Source organism: Phaethon lepturus, unplaced genomic scaffold (assembly GCF_000687285.1).
Source record: "Phaethon lepturus isolate BGI_N335 unplaced genomic scaffold, ASM68728v1 scaffold43228, whole genome shotgun sequence".
Taxonomy (NCBI): domain Eukaryota; kingdom Metazoa; phylum Chordata; class Aves; order Phaethontiformes; family Phaethontidae; genus Phaethon; species Phaethon lepturus.
In genome coordinates this window covers 20,081-43,073 of record NW_010559200.1, presented here as the reverse complement: position 1 = coordinate 43,073, position 22,993 = coordinate 20,081, and the positions used below count along the sequence as shown (strand labels likewise).

The 22,993-nt window shown below is 39.4% G+C and overlaps 1 protein-coding gene across 1 annotated transcript in view; it reads left to right on the top strand.

Annotated features, from left to right (window-relative positions):
* The window catches only part of ABLIM1 (actin binding LIM protein 1), a gene marked incomplete at its 5' end in the record, with an annotated part of 106,177 nt that extends 83,423 nt beyond the window's left edge, over positions 1-22,754 (top strand). The window contains 11 exons of the mRNA XM_010293287.1: positions 5,559-5,663; positions 7,977-8,024; positions 10,243-10,383; positions 12,566-12,657; positions 12,792-12,888; positions 15,041-15,102; positions 15,409-15,469; positions 16,468-16,475; positions 17,735-17,809; positions 20,803-20,883; positions 22,120-22,754. Of these exons, the coding sequence (XP_010291589.1) occupies positions 5,559-5,663; positions 7,977-8,024; positions 10,243-10,383; positions 12,566-12,657; positions 12,792-12,888; positions 15,041-15,102; positions 15,409-15,469; positions 16,468-16,475; positions 17,735-17,809; positions 20,803-20,883; positions 22,120-22,233 (884 nt within the window). The remainder of the gene's footprint in view (positions 1-5,558; positions 5,664-7,976; positions 8,025-10,242; positions 10,384-12,565; positions 12,658-12,791; positions 12,889-15,040; positions 15,103-15,408; positions 15,470-16,467; positions 16,476-17,734; positions 17,810-20,802; positions 20,884-22,119) is intronic.
* Positions 22,755-22,993: the final 239 nt, after the last annotated feature.

The following is a 22,993-nucleotide window of genomic DNA, read 5'->3' as shown; positions in this document are numbered from 1 at the left end:
GTCCATCTGTACGTGCTGGGAAGAGCAGTGACTCAGAAGAGGATTTGACTGTTCCAGTGGGTGTTAGGATGGATGGATAGGACAGCAGAAAGATGTACTGCAGCTAAAAGAGCTAAGTAGAGATGTTAGGAAACTGAATAAGATCGAGAGGGGATTGAGCTGGTAAGTCCACAGTCTCAGCAGGATGAGTGACATAAGAAACACTGCAGGAGCTTCAGAGAAGGCCCATCAAATAGTTGCAAATCTCATAGTGAAAAAGTTATGGCTGTTAATACATTAATACTATCAAATGTAAGGATTTGGTAGCGATTTGTTCAGTGTCTGTGTACCTGTGTGGTAACAGAACATTGTCCCATATAGCAGGCAAAGATACAGTAAGATCCGATGTTACACTTAAATTAGATAAAAAATGACATTATTTCTCTAAATTGTTTAAGATGAAGATAAGTAGCTATGGAAACAGCTTAGGAAAAGTTTTTGTCTTCCCATTACTACAAAATATTGAAAAGTAGAAGAGGTCAAAAAGGCCTGAAGACTTCTGTCATTTTTCCAGCATGTTAAGTGATTAACGAAGTGCCCACAAAACATTAGACAAACAAATATTTGTAATGTTCCTTAAGTCGGAGCAAGCTTTGTCTTGTCCTGTAAAAGGAATATGATGGAAGATAGTTCTTAATCAGATATACTCTGAAAATACACATAGTATATATATGCATATATGTACTAGCAGTGCACATGCACTTAAAGAGAGACAAGATGATAGAGACTGGTAATATTTCTGTTAAATAAACCTCTCTACTATGAAAACATGTAGGTGTAAGTGTTTTCATAGGGAGAGATACTATAGCTTGCGCAGTATACAATTGGGGGAAAGGGTTTTTTTAACATTTGAGTAGCGTTGAGTGAAGTCCAGTTGCACAATATTGTATGTGCTCTTCGTTACTTCATGTTCATAAATAGATTTTGTTATCAACTGATGAGGTTGATCTGGATTTCCCACGTGGTTCTTCATTTGTCCTCCATGAGTATCACATGTGTCCAAGTACCCCCTTTTTACATCTGTGCAGCAGAAAAAAGATTAGTCTGGCACTGGCTGTACCTAATGCAACTCCCTGATACTGTTATCTGTAGGGTTTTGTCTTGGGTATTCTAGGTGTCTGTTTTCAAAGCCAAAAGAACTGCATTATTTTACCATTGAGAGTAGCATTTTTATGTCTACTAGGGAGTTAGACCCTTGTGAATATATCTGAAATGAGAACTATGGCAATGTGAGGGTTAATTGGATGTGATAGATAAATTTGCAGTGATTCAAAGAAAAGGCATCCTGTGATCTCGTTTGTACTTGGCCAGCCTTTCTTAAAGCCACTTGAACTTATAGCAGGAAGGTGAACTTGGAGTAAGTTTGTAAGAAAGATTTCATAAAGCTGTATCGTTGTGGGGTTTTTTTCTTTAGGTAAAGGAGCATAATTTTCTAACAGTATAATGATAATGAAAGTGGCATATGACATATTACGTCTGTGTTACTTCAAGCCAGAAAAGTAGACATTTAGACTAGTTTCAGTGTGTTTTCATGCAGCATAATGCTTAAACAAGTGGAATGCTCAAGCCTTGTAGACGAGGCCAAATGTAAAGAACTTTGAGGAGTGAAGGGACTAGATAATGCCTCAGGAAGTCTTAGTGAGAGTTTGTTAATGTCACATATATGTTGAACAAGCTGGAAGAGGGTGTAATATGCGTCAGCTTAGACTTCATTTAATCTCATTTGGACTCTCCATTGAATTTGGTCTTGTCTCAATAAAGTACTGTCTTTGCTATGAAAGAATCAAAACAAGTCCATGAATGAAAGAAACCCTGACCCTACTGAAATCAGAGACAAAACTCTCATTGAGAGCCTGGATTTCATCTCACATGCCTAGAATTTTTCAGAGGCATTCAAGAATATTGCAAAGCTCCCATAAGACTTCCATGTAAAAAGAGCTCCAAAGTAGTGTGTATTCCTCTGCTCACAGACCTTCCCATAAGGAATCTACCCACCTTCCTAGTGAATTTTGGCCTTGGTTTTCACAGGTTCCTGCTTTCCTTCCCTGAGGCAGGTCTCAAATCAGATGCTCTCTGTGTGTGATAACTCTTTCCAGGGTTTTGTGGATGCAGCTGAAAGCTCTGCTCTGGAAAACAGCCATGCTTTGGCTGTTTCATGGCATTCAGTTTTGTGCTGGAAATGTGAGCTACATATCTGGACAAGATGATGAATTATAGTTTGACAAAACCTGAATAGGACTTAGAGTTTCAGGTGCTGTTGAGCTCTTTTTCCTATGTTCAGAAGTAGAGCAATGAAATTGCAAGTTGAAAGAAGGCTCAGTGTTGGCTGCATATGGGTTTTTTGGCCTGATTTGTGAACTTGGCTTGTGAATCACACAGTGAGCCCGGTGGTGAACACTTCAGAAGGCAGCAGGAACCTGCATGGACTGTGTATAGGCAAGCAATTACATTCCTGACTGCTAGGGGAGCCCGCTTAACAAATAAAGCTATAGAAAAAGGGAACTACCTGATGGAGCAAACAGAATCAAAGAAAACAAGCCTCTGAATTTCACTTCTGAGGCTGCTGTGCTCAAGTGGTTGATTTTTATATTAAACTTACTCCGTTATCTCTTAACATCCGGCACCCACCTACACACATGCACATATTCAACTTCATGTCAGGGGTGTGAGAGCTAGTTTTTCCTACAGTGTTGTTGAACTGGAGTACTCTTGTTGCTATGTGGAGTTAACACTAGTTATGGCATATCTGAGAGAGTAGGCAGATTGCAGGCACAGCAAGGAACCCAAATTCAAAGCACGTACAGCTGCTGCTTTTATGTAAAGCTGCACGCGGGCCGGCCGTGAGGCCCTGGGAGGCAGGTACAGGCAGGCTAGCAGCTCTGCTTTCCTGTGTGCCGGTACACCTTCCACGGATGTTGGCACTGCTTTCATAAACTGCGGGTGATTTTACAGCAGCATCTGAAGCACTTAAGCCTCATTATTAGAGTGAGCTCATCAGGGATGATCTAATGAGAATCTAAGTAGATGTACCGTTCCCTCCCGCGGTGGTTGGAGGTAACGAGACTGCCATCCTAGTAAGTGTAGAGTCATTTGTCGGTATGGTAGGAGTCACTGGGAAGAGAGAGGCTGCACAGGAACGCCAGGAAATAAAAGCCAACAGAGGCCTCTGTAAAGCAACACAGGCAGGATGATACCATGCTAATTGTCTGCCTTGTACTGTATGTGTTATACAACATTGCCAGTTCTCTGTGAACAAATTATCTGTGTACCAAATAAAAGATTAACCAGTGTACATTTATGGATGTGAGCACACTTAATTGTGTCTAGTTGAGATAAAGGGGTGGGAGATAAGAAGGGTTTCCTCCTTGTATTTGTAGTGTTGGTGGTAGAGGTGTTTTAAATTGAACATGCCCCCATTTTTACTACCAATTCCCAACAGGTAAAGTGTATTTGTGACTCCTCTGTTATGACAGTCCACAGATCAATAAACCCCTTTTGATTCTTCTATTTTATTGAATATACTAATGGCTAATGGGAGCAGAAAGGCAGAATGACATGTCTCTATAAAGGTCGTACATTTTAGAATTAATATCTTGAGGCCATCTCAATACTGATTTTTTTTCCCTACAAAACAATAATTTTGCTGAAAAGTGACTCATCATTTCTCAATAGAAACAAAAAACAGGAGTGAAATCAGCTTAACCAAGTTAGGTGTTTCACCATGACAGTATTTCAAGGGCTGGACAAGTAGAACATAATATTGGAATTGCCAAGTAAAGATCATATATTGAGATATGACAATATTATTTTAAATAATCATTCATACTGCTTTTCACAGTTAGTAAACCTAGCACTTATTGTTACCTGGCCAGAAGCTCAGCATTGCTGCACCCAAAATAGAAAACCACCATCAACATACGTGGTTGAAAGTACATCGTGTTTGGGGGATATCATGTACGTTAAGTCACTCAGGGCTGAAATATCTGAGTGGTAAATACAGAATTTTGCACATGCATTCTTCTGAACAAATTTTGTACAGCCAAGCGCCCTGAATTGTGCATGTAATTTTTAAAACATGTATGTGCAGATGGATTAACTTGTATACTGGCAGAGGCCTCTGTGGCATATCTCTCTCAGCGAGGTTTGTAAAGAGCATTTTCTTTTTCTCCCTCCCTGGTGCCTTTTAGATTGACAGATAACCCCCAGTATATAAGTAAGTGTGCCAAGTCCCAAGGTTTCGGGTCCTCTAATGGGATATAGGAAACTGGTACCTGAAAGGAGGCCTGCAGGTTTTTTTTGTTGTGTTTTATAGCCCTCCTGTACTTGTTTCCCTTGGCCCCTCCACTTTTTTTTAACTTGCTTTGCTAATCAGCTTTTCTAGGTTTTTTTTTAAACCCTTCTGCATACCTGAAAAATGGAAGGGATTTGATGCTCCCCTACTTTTCACCCTTGTGGTCACTCACACCCATGTAAAATAAACACCCATGTGGACAGTTTTTGCTTGTGCAAGTTTGCACTAGTGTGAAGAATGGCACAGAGTAAAAGGCAGCAACATTCTTTTATGATACACACAGTCATGTGTTTGGATATCTGGCTGTTAAGTCTTGATGCTTGGGGATCAACCAGCATGGTTCTGCAACAGCCCTCTGTCCCTGACAGAGGAACTTGCAGGGCCGTTGGATTGCTGTGGAGGGTTGTTAGGAGGCAAAGAAACGGTCCTGGTGAGAGTAATCCTACAAATGGAACAAACTGTGCATGCAAAATGAAACTTAAATTTTTAGACATTAGATTCAGATTTGCTAAATCAGCAGTGATGAGTTAATGTCACCAGAGCCAAATTTGCCATAGACAGAGATTTGAGGTGGAACCAATGGTATGGGCACAGCCACCAGATGGGCTGCATTGCTTTACAAATTATTTTGCTATATCAAAAATTCTCCACCAGAGAGCTAAACCAATGAAATAGTGTGTATAGAACAGGTATGCCTTTTGATATGGGCCAAGTGGCCTAACAGCTGTTCTCCATCTTTATCTTCTGTATGCTTTTGGTTTAGGGAACTATAGTAACTGCCGGCATCTGCTTCTATCTGCTTGGGAGTTGGTTTCATTTCAGGTTTGCATATCAACTACTATACTCTGTGCCTGCAACTTTTAACTCCAAATATCAATCTTTGTGCTAAGTCATTGACAAGTAACCTTCCATTCTTCTTTTCCACGCTACCCATCTGCACCAGCTGCGAGCACACAGCTCCTGCCTGCATGCTGTCAGAATAAGTCTGAGCTGCTGAAACCTCAACTCTAGCCTGAACATGAATATTTGTCTCTGCAGGAATATCAGGGGGGAAAAAATGTCACCAGGGCTACCAGTTCTCGTTATTGTTTGTATTTATATTTTTTGTTCAACTTCTTTTTTCCCTTGAGGTTTTGATTCCACCGATTTTGTTTGGGTTTGATTGGGCTTACTTTTTTTTTATTGCTCTCCCTCTTCTCATTTTGTTTTCTCCATTCTTTCATTGGAGGCAATGAGCCGTCCAGCGGTCGGAACTCCCCTGTCCCCTATCGGCCCGACAGCCGCCCTCTCACTCCAACTTACGCTCAGGCCCCTAAACATTTCCATGTTCCAGGTAGGAGCTGGCACTGTATGTGTCTCGGTGTCCTGTCACAGTGTAGAATGTAGCCTTTGTAACTTTTGTCTTGTCTCCATCGTTTCACGCTGTTTATCATGGGGTGCACCCGCAGGTGTGAACAGCCTGCTCCTGGGCTTGCTGAGAGGAGTAGTGAGTTAAGAAATGGGGGGACTGGGGTGTGTTAATTGTGATTTTTACCCATTCTGTTGGTCAGGTCTTTCACTATTGGAATGCCTTGGTGATGGCCTTTGAGCTGGATATGAGCTATGTAGGGCTTGATTTTTCTCACAGTTGCCCCAGCTAAGCTGCTAACTTCGGAGGAGTTGGTTTTGATTCACAGTGGCACGCAGAAAAGAGTTGACCAGTGAGACATTACATATGTTGTTCATTCAGATTATTGTGACTTATTTCAGTCTTGAACCAAGCAGTTCTAGTTTAATGTTCCCTTTTTTTAAAGCAGATGAGGATGTTTCTTTACTTGTTTTGTGCAATGGCTTGGTGCCCTCAGGGAGACTTGCAGATCCACAAGGATATGTATACCTCAGGATGTCCTCTCTGTAAAGGGCAGGCTCTCTTTCGAAGTGAGCTGCACAGTTCTTCCAACCCCTGAGAAGCTCATCTGTCTTGCATTTTGATGAGATGAGAGTGGTGTGTCCCTAGCATTGTTGACATGCATCTTCTGACTGCATCAGTGCTAGCTGAAAGCTTTATTATATCCAGTTACTCTTCAGGTCCCCTTCAGTCTAGTATGCCTTCGCACTGCCAGAGGCTACTGCTCTTCCTTCTTCCCTCAGATCTGGCAGATAAACTGTTTGTGGGAAATCCCTTTTCAGTCAGTGTGACCTGGCTTGGCTAAGGTAGACTGTTTTAACTGCTTAAGCTAACCTGGCTCACTTTGACTTGCGTAAGCTAAAGCACACTTGCATGAATAGCTCTGAGTAATATTCTCTAGCATGGTGGGAGACCTGTCCACTTCAGCTGGCACAGTGCAGCCCCAGAAGGAGCCATGTTCTTGTCCTCCTTCTAGCTTTCTGGTATAGATGTGCGCAAAAGCACTGCATGACTACCCTTGTAACATTTATACCTGTTGGCTGGTCAAGTAGCCATAACAGATCACTAACAAGAGTGAAATACTTCAGTGTCTTTGTGTGCAACGGATTTGCCTGTTTAGTCGAGGACGTAGGGTTCTACTGAGTAAGATTTGCCTCTGTTTCCACAGAGTTCTAGGGTTAGCTTTCCTTAATGCCAAAGGCTAAGTTGACTGCTATAGTACTTTAATTGGATCTGCGATACACAGCATGTATTTCTAAAATGCTTTTTCATCTTTCATTCTGATGTAAATGAAAACTTTTTTTCAGGCAGTATGAAGTAGAAAAAAAGAAAAATTGACATTAATTTTCTAGTTCTCCGTATCCATTTTGGTTTTCTAGTAATATTTTGACAGGTTTTGCATTGTAGCACTCATTTTGGATTAACTTCTGTATTTGTAGCTATGCCTAATACATGAAGTGTTGGCTTGGGTGGGGAAGTAGTTTGGAACAAACTGGTTTCTGTCTTAGATAATTATTTGTAAAGTATCTTTTAGACATGCTGTAGATTTACTGCATTAGAGTTCTGGGAGGTGTTTTTATTCAGATTTACATTGATACTGTGCAATCTGGTGGGCCTTACATTAAAAAAAATACAAAAAAGAAATAAAATCTATCCTTGTGGTTTGAGAATTTTAGTAGTGTATCAGTTAACACTCATAAAGCATCCCTTTGACTCACTGAAGTGTAACTTTTGAACAGACAACAACAGCATATTAGGCAGCTCTTTTGTTCTCTGGTTTTTGAGGTAAATTGTAGGCTCACTGCATTCTCCTGTGCTCAACCCAGCCAGTCAGTTGGGAAGAAAATTGAGCTGATGTGACTGAAGCACAGTTTTCCACAAAAGTTATTTGGGGTAGTTTTCTCCAAAAGGCTTGTATCTTCACCGTTGAAATGTCTTGCTTGTTTGCATTTCCTCTGTAACTTGTATTCCACTGATAATCTTCTGAATGTTGAAAATGAATGGTTCATGACTTGGATGCATCCACATGTTACAGAATCAGCTCCAAAGGACTTCATCCCACATGTCTTTGACTTTTCACTTGTTGTTATGTTTTCTTTTCTTAATAATCTGATTTGCTGTAATACTGAAATAGCCTTCTGGCTGTTTTTTGTGCTACATCCTTGATTTGGTCTGTCTATTGTTTTAGTGTTGGAGTTATCTTTATCTACAAGTGAAGCAGTTTTCATATTCCCATTTTTCTGTTTCTCAATTTCACAGATCAAGGTGTCAACATTTACAGAAAACCACCCATCTACAAACAACATGGTAAATGATCTTTCCCTTTTCATTTCAAAACTGGAGTGTCAACTAAATTAAAAGGCATGCAGACTAGTGAAAAGCATTCAGTTTTTACTTTGCAAGCATTAAAAATTAGTAGTCCAAGCTTGAAACAGCTGTTACTGCATGTCCTGCTGAGTAATTATGTTTTAAAGCATGTTGTTTCATTTGGATCGTATGGTTTAAATCTTGGCCACATTGATATTAATGGAAAAATTGCCATTAACTGGGATTTTGCTGTCTCTTTAGCATTATGATGCCTTCCTGTATTTCACCTCTTTAAGTTTATATTTTCAGAATACAGGTACTGATCATGTTAAAATGGATTAAAAACAGAATGTTTTCTCATGGGAACTTCATGGAATATCCTTATTTTAAACAGACAAAGTACAATATTTCATTTCAACAGCAAAGGTGGAGATGTTATTATTTAATTATTGAAGATAATATAGATGACTTATCACTGACAGGGCTAATTTGATTCTCAAGCCCTGTGATACAGCTCAGGTAGTATGCTGTACTTGTTTTTCCAAGTGTTTGGATTCTGAGTTGGACAGCAGTGTTAGTGCTCTAATCTTTTCTGTGTAGATGTTGTTACAGCAAGTCTGAAATAAGAATGATGGCAGAAGCTCACTGCCTTACCAGTCTTTAGTACAGCAGAGCAAGATCCTGGTTATAACAAGAGTGTGTTCACTCTTCTCTTCTGCTTTTAACAGAAAACTTTGAATAGGAGATGATTTTTGTGTAATGTGGTGAAAGACGGATGACTCCACTTTTTGAAGACTTTGAGTTTTTATCCCTTTGCAGACCCTTTATCCAATTAAATGTATTTAGGGTTAAGTAGCAAATTAGCAGTACTGCAGGGTTTAGATGAACAGTTGGCTGAGAGCCATTGAGCTGAGAAGCCCAGGAAGTCCATTCTGTAGTCAGGAGTGAGCATTGCAAATAACACTGCTGTGGTTTTACGTGAGGGTTTTTTCCTCTTTGTTTTTTAAGTTTCAAACCATATGCTCATTTTGGAAAAAGTCTTAACATTATTTTTGTTTATTTTTATGGTTTTAATGTATCTCCTCACCTCCCATTAACATGTGAATGTTTAACCACTGACATCACCAATTCTAATACGTAAGTACTGTTTGAAGTCATGCTTTTGTAAACTCTGACCAGCTTCCTCCATACCTGCAATTATGCTTAGTTTCCCAATCATAAAATGCTGAGAATTCCCAATGATATCTAATACTGATGTTCCTAAACTACCCTGAACATGTTGGATGAGCAACACGGTGCTTCACTTCGTTAACAGATGTGTCTCTGTTTAATAAAACAGAGGAGAGGGAAAAGTCCAGAGTCCTTGCCTCTGAATACGATCGTTTTATATGAAGAGAAAGTGATTTGAGCTAACAGTTTGCATATAAGAAGTAGTTAAGGCTGGTTTTAATGCAAACTAAATCCTCTTAGATGGCAAGAAGTGAAAGCCATAGTGTACATCCTCACATGCTTTTAAGAGACTTTGGCTTAGACGGGAATCTTAAGTGGATGCCTCACTGATGAGATATTTTATTGGTGGGGTTCATTTCATTGCAAGTGCTTTTCCCTGCCAGGATCTGAATGGAGTTTAGTATTTATTAATGAATTCACATCTGCTTTTACTGCTACTGCATGCTAATAAGCAAGGGCATGCAGCAGAAAAAATCCACTGATTAAATAAACATATTTGTTTCAGAATCCTTTTTTTTGTTTCTTTTGCAGCTTTTTACAGAAACATAGGAAATAATTAGCATGAGTAAAGCTAAAATTAATGCTGTTCCTGTGAACTAATATTTTCTTGCCCTGGAGGGAAGACAGATCAGTATATAAATCTGGTTTCATCTTCATTAATAATCAGCTGTCCTTAGGAGATATTGACAAATACTGTTAGATTGAATTTTCTTACTCTTGCCTAATCATTCGAACACTGTGCAACCCTAGTAAAATCCAAAGTTAATTTGGGGTTATTTTGGGGATGGGGATGAGGGAGGAAAGGAAAGTTTGATTCCAGTCTATTGGCAAGAGAAAGACATTACTTTACTTCAAATTGCAATTAGAAAAGGAAAACGTGAAAATGTTTCTTTTGAAAATCAACTTCTTGTAAATTATTAAATTTTGCCAAAATAAGGAAGACCTTTATATTACATAGCTAAGTTCCCTGATTGCCATCTAGATGCAGCTGCTTTGGCAGCACAGAGCAAGTCCTCCGAGGATATCATCAAGTCCTCCAAGTTCCCAGCAGCTCATGCACCAGCACCCAACGAGATACCAAAGATTGAGATGGACCACTGGCCAGGTCCTCCCTCCCTTGCAGCCATAGGTATGCAAAAAAAAGATACAAGCGATGCGTCTTAAAAGGTACTGGTAACCAAAGTAGATTAATACTGGAGCTGTAAAAATGGGTAGTGAAGATTGTGTCCACTCCAGGTGTTCACCACGAAGCGCAGGTCTTCTGGTGAGACCTCCAAGTGTCTGTGAATTTAAAACTATTGAATAGTACTGAGTAGAAGAGGTTTTGCTAGAAGACTTTGGAATTGATCACACAGATATTAACCTATAGACAAATTACATGAACTCCCATGCAATAGCTTAAAAAATGTGGTGTGTCACACAAGCCTGACTTCTTTCAGTTATTGTCTATTTAATCTTTTAGTCCTAAGCTAATAGCAAATATTCCACAGAAAATATGATTGCTTCCAACCACATGACTATTCTCATGGCAAGAAGCAAAGACTGAAGTGGAACAGTTAATGAGCTAAGAATGTCCTGGTTTTCAGAGTTACTGTATATACAGACTTTGTATTTTTCTTCTGTGTTGTTGCACTACAGGTATCATCATTCATTTCTTTAAATCATGTGCATGATCATTTTTAAATTATTTTGTTGTTTTGTGTTTTTTTTCTCTGTTAATTTTTATTGACCCCTGTAGCATAAAATAAACTATCTAGCCTGGTTCTGAAGTTACGTCTGAAACACTGAAGGTGTTGCCTGTTTCAGGTTTTTGTGAAGGAGCGTATGGTTGTCAGCGCAATGGAATTTTCATAGAAGTGGTAGGAGAGGAGAGACAGGGTGGGAGAACTCAATGACCAGTTGAAGGGGCTGCATATGCAGCGGCAATTTTTTTAAAAAGTCCTTTATATGGGATTGCAACCTGACAAACACTATAGTCACAGTGATAACTCCGACATCCTTGAAACTCTCCTGACAATGCTGGTGATAACTACAGCAGCATTATGCCATATGTCTGAGGTGGAGCCTTTGTTGGAAATTTTGTCTCTCAGCTTAGTCTCTAGGCAGTGGATGACAACTTCTAATTGTTTCCAGTATAACTGCTTTGTATATTGGCTATCAGGTGATTTCGTTATACCTGAGAAACTAAACAGGACTGTTTGGAAATTATACAGATAAAAATGTGCTCATGGACCTATTTTATTCAGAAATAAGGCAGCATCATACAAGATTAATCACTAAAAAACAAACCCACAAGCCCCAGTTTTTTCGGCTTGCTGTCTGACTTTCTGTGTTACTTTGCTTACAGAGCCAGAATGAGCTCAGAAGTCCAAAAAATGAGTATTACTGCTATTGTACTAAAAAGTCGTGCAAAAGCCTGAGACACCAAAGAAAATAATAATCTAAATATGGGCAAATAATTTCCCCATAGCTTTTTCTTCCCTCTCTATATGAGCATCAATTTAACACTGCCGTACAAAACATTTAATTGATATAAACCTTATGATACTTTAGTTGCAAAATTTAGTCTTCATTCAAATAAAGCACTGAGTTTGCCTAGCATAAGATTGGTAAATGACTATATCGAGATATAGCCTGTGCAGAAAAAAATAGAACTGCTGTCTAAATGCTTGCAGCAATATCATATTCTATGTATTCATGGAAGTGTCCTGATGTCCAAATTGGACCATTTTTTAAGACTATTCAAGAAAATAAAAATTATTTAAAAAAAAAAGTAAGAAACTAATGTAGAACACAAATTAGTGTGCATTTTAGACTAAAAATAATGCCTTGTAAATATGAGTGTCCCTTTAGGAGATTAATGTAGTTTCATTTTCCATTTGCAGAGTTAATTCAGATTCGCTTTTCTGAGTCTAGATAAAAGTATAAATGTAAATCAGATTTTCTGTTTTCAACCACGGGTAGTTACTGGTGCCATTAAACCCCACGTTTCCAGAACTAGCAATCTGAGCTCCTTTTTTCTATTACAGTGACTTATGGCTTTTGTATCCAGGACCATTGCTTAGTTGGGAACCCATGTGCGGTTTAACTTCTTGTTAATTTTATAAGAGGCCTGATAGCCATAGGGCAGGCTATCTGAGTGAGTTTTATGAAGGGTGATTTTTTTGAAAAAGTCTTTTGAGTCTGCAGGAAAGTACTGCTTTGTTTATTCAGTAAATCAAAATGACCAGTACTTTCTAGCATAGAAATTTTCAAGCTGCGGTTGAACTGATACACAAAGCTTTCTCTCTACTGTGGTTTTGTGGAAGCAGGAGCTGACATGAGACGCAGATCAAGTGGAAGAGAGGAAGATGATGAGGAACTACAGAGACGCCGGCAACTGCAGGAGGAGCAGCTCATGAAGGTGTTTATAAGCTTGTCTTCATGCTGTTTCTGAACACCATCCAAAAAGTGTCCCTTTGTTTTCTGTAACGAATTTCTACTAATGCCTCGATCACCTTTGTTTTATTGATATATTTTTTTAATTGCCATTTATAGCTCAACTCTGGTCTGGGACAATTGATACTGAAAGAAGAGATGGAAAAGGAGAGTCGCGATAGGTCAGCCCTTTCTGCCAGTCGTTATGATTCTCCAGGTAATTCACGTAGGCAATAAAGCTAATAATGAACAGTGAATTAATGAACACCGCATATACACATATCAAGCAGTCTCTCAGAAAAGACACCACTGGGAAGACAGCTTGATATGTGTATATGTGATGTTCTCCCCTGAAACTGGCCTAATTCTTTAGCTGGTTTTGGTGAGGGGAGGAGCATCATAGTTGGTTTTTCGTTGGAAGAAATATGAGGTTAAGGATTTTCAGACAATTTTGAGGAGAGTGATTTTCTAAGATAGATAGGGAGTGAGGTAAAATATTCAGTGACTATTACATCACAGATATGCTAATAGTCTGGGTTATTAAATTACAATAAGACATTTTGCTTAAACTGGTGGTTCCTATCACTGTTTAGTCTCTCCTCCCGGGGAGAAAAAAATTAGCAACATTTGCCATTGGGGCTGCGTATTCCAAACACAGCCAGTGTTTCGGCCTTGGCTGGCATTTTGATTGTGTGTATTCTGTTCCAGAGCAAAAGCACAAAAGTCAACTTTGGTTAATTGGTGGCTTAGGTTCTTGGCCTCATTGCACTTTTTGATGTATATCTGTGGCCTTTTCTGATCTCCAGAGAGGGGCTTGGGGGTTTTACTTCACTCTCTTCACACTGGTCACTGTAGCACAGCAGCTGTTCTTCGAGCAAAGAAGGGACAAGATAAGTCTCTTTGGAGTCATCCACCAGAGTAGCTGCCAAGCAAACTAAGATTTCCTTGTGTTCCTTGTTGCATAAGTGTGTTGCCTCTATTTACGGTCTTGAAGAGAATGTCTGTGGCTGTCCCTCACTACCTGTAATGTTTACAGGGCTAGAGTCTACCTGCTCAGCTCAGGGCTTATGGTTTTTTATTAACCTTAACACAGGTGAGAGGACTCCGTTATTGGAGATGTGTCCATCCCTCTTGCAGTGATAATCAGTGCAGTCATCAGTTGCCTTTTGTGGAATCAGTGGTACCTTTCCCAAAACTTGTTGTTGCTGGCAACAACACTGCCTCAAGTTTTATGTTCCCTGCCCTCTGTGGTAAAAATAACATTTAAAAAAACAAAAATTGAATTCTTATATGGAGGATCTTGTCTGAATGGGCTGTATTAACTGTAGAGTTGCTGTTGATCATTATGCTGACAATCTTTCTATTTATCCATCTTTTTATCTGTATTTGAAAACATACCCTTGACATTTCCACATTCTTTATGTTTCTCGTGCAGTTTCTGAGGTCAGTGCAAATGCTAAGTTAAATGCCCCCAGATGCATTATTTCACTTTCATTTTATATGAAATCAGGAGTCACAGAGCTCTGTTGAATCATGTCATGTTCTCAGAAGTGTCACGTCATGCATGGGATAGCTATAATTTTGGATCAGGATGCCAAATTCACAAACTCATTCAAACTCACTCAGCATTGCCCATTACTGATCATTCTCCTGATGAAGTCAGTACCAAAGCATCTGTCAATTACAGTGTTACAGGATGAAAACTAATAGCCTTTTCTTCTTCGTAGCAAAAATGGCAAGCTGAAGCATGTGAATACAGAGAGAATGGAGTGTTAGTCATATGTATCTTGGCTTATGCAACAGCAGAAGCTGGGAGCATGAATGAATGCAGTAATAGTTGCTGTAGGAAGGATAGAAAGGAAATTCATGAAAGGTTCAGAGGGTATGATGATATATAAACCGTGTGTGCCACTTAGGAGAGTGGAATTGAATGAACCTGCATGGGAGACTTAACAGGGAATCTATCCAGTCAAATACTGTCCATCTTGAATTCTCCTTGTCCTTTATCTTGATCCTATCATAAGATGCACAATAATACTTTGCCTAGCTAAGGACTAAAGAGTTATTTATTTTGCTCTGTTGTCTGATCCTTGAGCATTACTTTAAACTCAGTGGAGAACACTTTGATTTTGAGCCTGGCAAAATCACAGTGTCCCTTCTTGATGACCTGCCACCAAAGCATGATAAAGCTGTGTGTAACTTACAGAATGTAGGGAAGGTTGTGATGAGTTTGGGGCTGAAATGTTAGTTTCTTAAAGTCAGTGTGTCTCAGTTGGTTATGTATATGCTTAGCTCTTTTAACTGTTTTTTATACTAGTTGATTCCTCAAATGCTCTTGTTTTCAATTTTTTCCCTTCCTCATTCAACAGCGCATGCCTCAGCCTCCAAAACCTCTTCACTCCCTGGCTATGGAAAAAATGGACTTCACAGAGTAAGTAGATTGTGATTTTGAGAAGCAAAAGGTGGCTTTAATTATCTATGGTATTTATTTCCATATTAACAGTACTGGATTTTCAGTTTGATCAAGCTTTCTAGTAAGACCATCTGAAGTCAGACAAAACCTAATTTCCCTTCCCACAAACTACATTGTTAAAAAGGCAAGAAAGCGATGCAAGAAATGTTGTGAAAATTGAGGAGAAAAAAATGCTTGAAGCAGTGTGTCACTCCTCATATACCAACCTGCTTGTCAAGTCATGAACCGTGAATTTATGTGCATGTCCCTCTTTTTCTCTTACAGCCGGTGTCTACAGATTTTGGTCAGTACAACAGTTACGGGGATGTGAGTGGTGGTGTTAGAGGTAAGGCTGAGGAGCCTTTTTTTACGTGCCACTTCATTACTGAACTTGTTACGATATTTGATGATTTTGGTTGTTTTATTTTAAGGTTGTGGATGTAGTTACTTTGCATTTGCTCAGTAGATTTTAACTTCCTCTGGTAAATTCAATAATTAACTCAAACTCTGCAAATACCTATTTAAAAGTTTGGGTTTATTTTGCTAAATCTGCTGTGTGGAGCTGATCCTTGTTTATGCCAAAGGACTGCTTTAGCATTGGTGCAAATGGAAAGCAGGTAACGTCTATTATCAGGAATATGTACTGAGTTCTTTTATGATGTTTTCTTTCTCTGAAAATTACCATCCACTGCACAGTCTGAAAGAATGTGCCACAGTGAAGAAAGGAGGATAATGCCTTCTAATCCCCATTGCTGCTCGTGATTTTCATTATGACTTTGAGCAAGATGTGATATCAGTCACTGCCTAATAAAAATTGACAATATTTATGAAAGTTACAAAACTTTGAGAGTTAATGTTTTGAAATGATTTAAGCTGAGGGAGAGGGAGAGGCTAGTTATCTCCAAAGTGAGATTGATCCCGACTACTTTAGATACCCTACAATCAGGCATCTTCTGTTGGTGCTTGTGTCTCCTTATAGCCTGTGGAGGAATCTAGACAGCTACCTGATGGCAGAGGTTAGGTGAGGTGAATCCCACTCTATATATTTGAATTTTAGTTGGCTATTTATTCACTTGATTGTGGTTTTGTGTCTCTCAGTATTTCCAAAGTGACTTGATTTTCCTGAATGAGAAGCCTGCTCAAAATGAAAAGGGCTGCAATGTTTGGAGTGTTTGACTCTTTACAAATTAAGTCTAAAAGTTGGAAGGTTGCTGGCCCTAGAGAATCGGATGGGATTTTGAAAGATCAGGTAGACCAGAAGACACAAGGATTATCTGGTAGATTGTGATTGATTCCTGTTCTTCTGCACTCTAAAGCTGATGAGATTTCTCTTTTGCTTTTCAGATTTCCAGGTAGAGTACGGGTTTTCATCAATCAACTGACAACAGAACTAAAAGCATCTACTTTCTTGTTGAAGTTTGAATTTCTGCTACAGGGAAGGGTTTCATAAGACAATAGCTTTGATTTTCCTGCATGTTTAAGAGTAATCACAAATGTAGATTCTTATCAACAAAAAACAGGCACAGCCTCAGATTCCTCCTTATTAACTCCCCAGAGCTGGGTTGAGAGAGCTCACACCAGTTCTGTGACTTGCTCTGTAAAATCCACTGTCTGTTGATATATGAGTTATTTGTAATAGTCCTCCCTGGACAGCTGAGGGTGGATTTAATTCCAGCCTCTCTAGTACCAACCCCAGAGACAGATAGAAAGTCTCTTCTGGAGGCAATTTTCTCGCATACCAGGAGCCTTGAACCCCTCATTTTCACCCTGGAATTTACTCTGCAAACAAGATGGCTGGTCAATAGTTTTCTACAGTGCTGCCATCACAGATTGAGCCAGTAAGAGGTGTGTTTGCAAATATAAACCCTTTTACTCCAAATTTTGTCTGCAGGGGTTTTTCCAGAATGGTTTGTCTGGCTCCTCAGCACAATCACAATACAAAATGGCAATTTAAGAAAGGGTTTAATTACCTGGATAATTTCGTTAATGGTGTATCAAAATTATGATGATTGGAAAGAGAGTAAGATTATGAGAGGAGAGAGGAGTTGTCCATGTATTGTGCTCAAAACATTTTGTTAGGAACAGTACCTGCATCAAAACAGCAGCTTTTTACCCTATCCCTGTTTGTGTTCGTAGTAAAAATTTCCCATTATAGAGACCAAAAAAAAAAATCCCTCAACTGATACAGTAAGTGACAGGAAGGAAAGCCCCAAGGTGTAATACTGCTTTGTATGCTGCTGGGTGGGATCTGAATTAATGCTTCTGTGTATTTGTCCAGAGAAGAACCCTACTTAGTCACGGGGGTGGGAAAGAGCCCACCACTCTCTTGGGGTCCCCACTGGGAAGTGGTGTTGGTAGGCTCGGCGGGGAACTATCGCCAGCCTTAGCAGCGACAGAAGGCTGTGGTGGCTGAGGGGATCGAAGGATCCCTCTGCATGCCTCAGAGAAGTGGTAAACAGTAGCCATGGCAATGATCTATGTGATAAGACCAAATATTTAGACTGGAAGGAAGTCTCAGGGCAAATTCACCTTTGTTTTCACCACTACTTGAGTGCCTTTACCCTCTGTGTGTGTAACCTGTGTGTCTGATGTATACCTGTATCTGATGCAGTCCCTTCCGGATGGTCATGTCCCTGGAATGAGAATGGACAGAGGAGTATCTATGCCTAACATGTTGGAGCCAAAGGCAAGTGCAGATGTTATTCTTTCCTTCAAGATAGTGAAGATTTGACTGTGAAATGCAGATAAAATACAGGAAATGTCTTACTTAGTTCCCTTGTTTTTCTTCACCTCCCCTCAGTCCCTGCTCCTTACGTGCCAAACCTCTCCCTTTGTTCTGGACTTTGCCTGTTACAGGTGTTAGTACTCAGGCAGGCTGTGGGCTTCTTGGGTCAAGGAGGCTTTTCCAGAGACAAAACAAAGGTAGTGAAGATTCTCAATAGCTAGTTCTCTTGTCAAGCTTCCACTAGCCAAAACAGCAGGCCAAACTGGATGGGGAAAGTCTCAGATCTCTCAGGCTGGAAAAGTGATGCAGAATATTGTGGCTCACAACACACTGTTGAGACTGTATTGATTTAAAAATCAATGAAATACATGGATCTCTGTTTCAGATTGGAAGTTAGATACCTACATGTCTATCTGGGTCTGTTCTTTAGCTCTCAGAACTGTTAGCCTGACATCTTTCTATAACGTTGAATTCGCTATATAAAAAATTCTTCCGGAGATTTATTGGAAAAAGAGGCAATATCAGCTGAATATAATTTAAGATATAAATTAAAATGCTTTTGCAGCTATGTCTAGAGATATGAGAGTCAAAAATGAATGTAAGATAGAGGGGATTCAACCAGGGCTGTGCTTTAAATCTTACAACTTTCTGTATTGCTGATGAACCTTCTGAGAAATCATGGTTTTGTTGAAGTTACAAGGATCAGCATTTCTGCACTTAAGCGAGGAGCTCGTTTTGCAAAGCAGACTACTACTTATGCTTCCGAGTCACCTCCAGACAAGGCAATAACCTCTAGCTTATTAGTCACCTCTGGGCAATAACCCTAGCTTTATAAGCTGAGACATCATTGCAATGTATATTAACAAGTGTTTTTATATATTATATAAATAAGACCTTGGGGATGTCTCCAATTCCTGAGGTACTACTTTTTATTCCAAATAATTTCTCTTTCAGTGCAATAGAAATTTTTACAGCCACCACTGCTGTTGATGCACCCAGTGATTTGGAATGTTATTTTGGGTGACAAATTCTGTCAGTATTATTAGTGATAAAGTTTATGGGAATTTTCATGAGATAGGTCTCTTTCTTTTGATGTTTATAAAGGTGATGCCAGACCCTCAGCTTGTGTGAATTGGCAGTATTTTTATCCATGCCAATGGTCCCAACACTAACTTAAACCTGATAAAGTAAAAGAAGCCAACTCAAAGTCAGCGTGAAACACGTGAAAAATGAAAATTAGTAAACTTAAGAATGACCAAATCTTACCAAATGGTTCTCCAGAAAGGACAGAATTTGTGCATCCTGCCACCCCAGACTGAGACATGCCATGTTGTGAATACCTAAATATAGAATGTACTTACGACTGTAGACCTTGTTTCCTATAATGCTGTATATGGTAGCTGTTTCCAGTATCAAACATAAACAATGTAATTCAAAGCATAGACTTAATTGTACAATTGTGACAATGTCAGAATCTCCTAAGAATCATATCTTACAATTGGTATGTAAGCACACGTTATTTAAATTATTATTACTTACAATAAACTCAGTGGTGTGTTGATTGATGCCTGAATCTTATTTATTATATCTCTGAAAAGTTCATTGGGATAATTGTTGACAATGGAATGAACTTAATTGCCTAGTTCTGCACAGAAGTTGATTAAGTTAAATTTCTTCTGATGATAAAATAATTTAATTAATAGCATTTGATAATAGCTCAGATGTCTCTCAGGGAGAGTTTTGGTGGTCTCAGTCTTGTTCGCAGTGGGCAAGTAAAACAAGACCCATAAGCAGCAATAAAAGCTGAGCCAATCCCCACTGAAGTCTGCAGAAGAACTGAATTGACTTCAGCAGGGGTTGGATGAGGACCTCACTGGGAATGCTGTTACCCTACTCTGCAGAGACATGCAATGAGAGGGCTATAGGGAGGCTCTGTCAGACGCAACGTGAGCTCTCCTAGGTCATTCCAGGCATTTGTGGAAGTGGCTGCCCAAGGGAAAAAGTCCCAAAACAGAGTTTTATTTGCCAGGGATGATTCCAGAAACTGATTTTAAGGCACATGGTTTTCTGAAATCCTTTCTAAGCAGCATTGTTTCTGTTGGGTTAAACTGATTTGGGACCCACTGACAGTAAACATTTTACTTCAAAGAGCCTGTAAAACAAAGGTAAAATCATTTGTGCATTTAGGAACTGGTTATTGGCCAATAACTGCTTTGTGTAAGTTCTGGACATTCTCTGCAATGTAAAGGGAAAGCAAGGGAAACGTTAGTGGGAGATGTGCTGGACACACACTTTTCTGAAGTAGATGAAGGTGTGTAAGACAAATATGTCTATGAAAGTATCTCCTTTAATCCATGTATATATTGCACAGCCAGCAAACACAGTGGGCAGTTGTTTAAATTCTTCAACTATGCAAAAAGGCAAAGAAAACCATGTGATGGATCTTGATGAATGCAGTGGCCCCCACTAATCAATATCTTGCTTATTCAGAGTTGTTGCTTTTTCTGATGTACTTTGATGCGGTTCATTTTCAAAAGTCCACTAAGTGTCTTTCCTCAGAGCTGTCCACACTTCGGCAACCATCAGCTAGATTAATGAGTGCCAAATATATTTACCTTAATAAACTCTTGAGTTTATACATTGCTGGATGAGAAGGTATATTGAATAGAGAGGACTGTCTTACCAAAGTAGCTGCATTATATGCACCATAAAAATCAGTGGGGTGGGCAAGTACACAGTGGCTCTACAATATGAGGCAGTTTGATACTAAATATGTTCTTGCTATGTCCAGATTGGCTTTTCTTTCATGCAACGTAGGGGACAAAACTGCTATGATTTCCTTTGGAAAGGAAACCAAATGTTTGTGTGGTTATGAAAACGAGACACATTGTGTTCTTTTTGCTTTAGAATGTAAATACATTTCTTTTTCCCCCTTTTATACATTGTTTGAACAGATTTTTCCATATGAAATGCTCATGGTGACCAACAGAGGGCGAAATAAAATACTAAAAGATGTAGACAGAACCAGGCTTGAGGTAAGAGAAGCAAGTTCCTAAATGCTCTTTCCTGCTGCAGTTGTTTGTTGTTGTACATTTGAAAGCTCAAACACTGAAGTGTGGGTCCTTGTTAGACTGGGAAGATTTCTCAGCCCTAAGCAGGGAAGGAGGAGTCAGACGGGGAGGAAGCAGCCGCATCTCCGTGAGCAGTGCTGGGCCAGGAGTCCCACATCTCTGTCTCCCTGCTGCTGGACTTAGCTTCTCACAACCCCCTTGTGTTTTCAAGCAATTAATTATATACTTGTAAATTGGTAAAAAGCCCGAAGTGTTTTTTAGTCATAGGATCCATATTGGAATGTTTAATCTTGGATCATTTCTAAGCTAAGAGTCAGTCTCAGCCATCCCTGAAGATCAAAAGTCTAACTTTAACTTACCTGTGAGTCCTGTGAGTTAGACTGGCTGATACCCAGAAATATGAGGATTTAAATTTCTGCCAACAAATAAAAATTGTTTACAGCTTTGTGGATTAGAAAGACTTAAGCAGCCCAGCAGAGGGCTGGGGATGTCTTAAGTTGTTTGTAGTTAGTTAATGTTCTGTGGAGATGCATGGAAGAGGCCACAAAAATTTGGGTAAGTAACCATTTATCCGTATTTTTAGACTAGTAGATATGTGATCACTAATCAGAATTCAGTGCTGTGTTACATTAGTGACAGAGGGAGACACTTTCCCCATCCAGTGCACTCTAAACCAGCTGAACAAGAAGTAACTTGTGCACAAGACCGCACAAAAAAATGTTTCATTGGCAGTAGAAAAATGGTTGGCCAGACATCTTCCTTCTCAGAACTTCAGATGTAACATGTCAACCTGCAGCCCTTTTGCAAAGCTCTCCTGTGTCTGAATTTCCATACGTATGCAGAGGTGACTAGCTAAAGCCTGGGACATGGGCGCGCAGGAGCTAGTTTTGTTCTCTGGTCTATCACTGCTTGTTGGGTGGCTTCAGACAAATAATTTTTCTGATCTCCTGATTTCCTTTGTAAACTTCTAAGACTTAACAAATTGCAAAATTTTATTGATTCATTGAGCACCTGAATTGATGAGGACTTGGATATGGGTATTGCCAAAGCATTATTATTTCCTGCAATGGCTCTTACACAGTGACATGAAACCCCTACGGTACTCCTATCTTCCATTGTGTCTCTCTGGCTTTGACTGACCATTGCCTTTTCTCCTTTTTTTTCCCCCCTCCTCTTTTTTTTTTTTTTTTTTTTTTAAAGCGTCACTTAGCACCTGAGGTTTTTCAAGAAATATTTGGCATGACGATACAGGAGTTTGACAAGTTACCTCTCTGGAGACGCAACGACATGAAGAAAAAAGCAAAACTCTTTTAATCTGCCTTTAAACAAACCAACAAAAATGATGCATAGGATATTGTATCATACAGTCCAAACTATTTGGAAGCAACTACTTGTCACCAAAAAGGGAAAATCTCATAGTGGCACCTCTGTACACAGCAACTGAACAAGATGAACATTTGCTCTCCTGTAACATAGGGAGAAAATACCTGGGCTCAGAAACAATGATGGTTTTCAGAGGTGTCAACTTGTTACATGATACTATACAAGATAGGAAACTGTTCTGTTCTCCCTCAGTGATATTCCCTTTACTTCTCTCCACAATATGATGGACTTTATTGCTAGAGCCAGGAAGTGCCCTTAGGATGCCTTGTAGACTAAAGTAGTTGTAACCGCTCCAAGAACTGGAAAAGAAAAAAAATATATATATATATAAAAATATATATATATGTATGTGTGTTTGCGTGTGTGCGCCCATGTATTTATATCTACCCATCTATCTATGTGTGTGCGTGTATGTATGTGTATATATGTGTATATATATGGAGAGGAAGACAGATAGATAGATGCTCTGTAGTGAAGGAGAAGCCCTTGGTAACATATTCCCATGGTCACATTAAGTTGTTCACACAACTATTTCTTAATTGGCACTCTTTTGAAATGGCATCTTCCTCGTGTGATACAATCTGCAAAGGTGGGCACTCTGCTCACTTACAGGACATACCAGTTGAATTTCTGGAAAATGGACTCCTTGTATATATTTGCTAGGATGTAGGAAGTGAATTGCTGTGTCTGT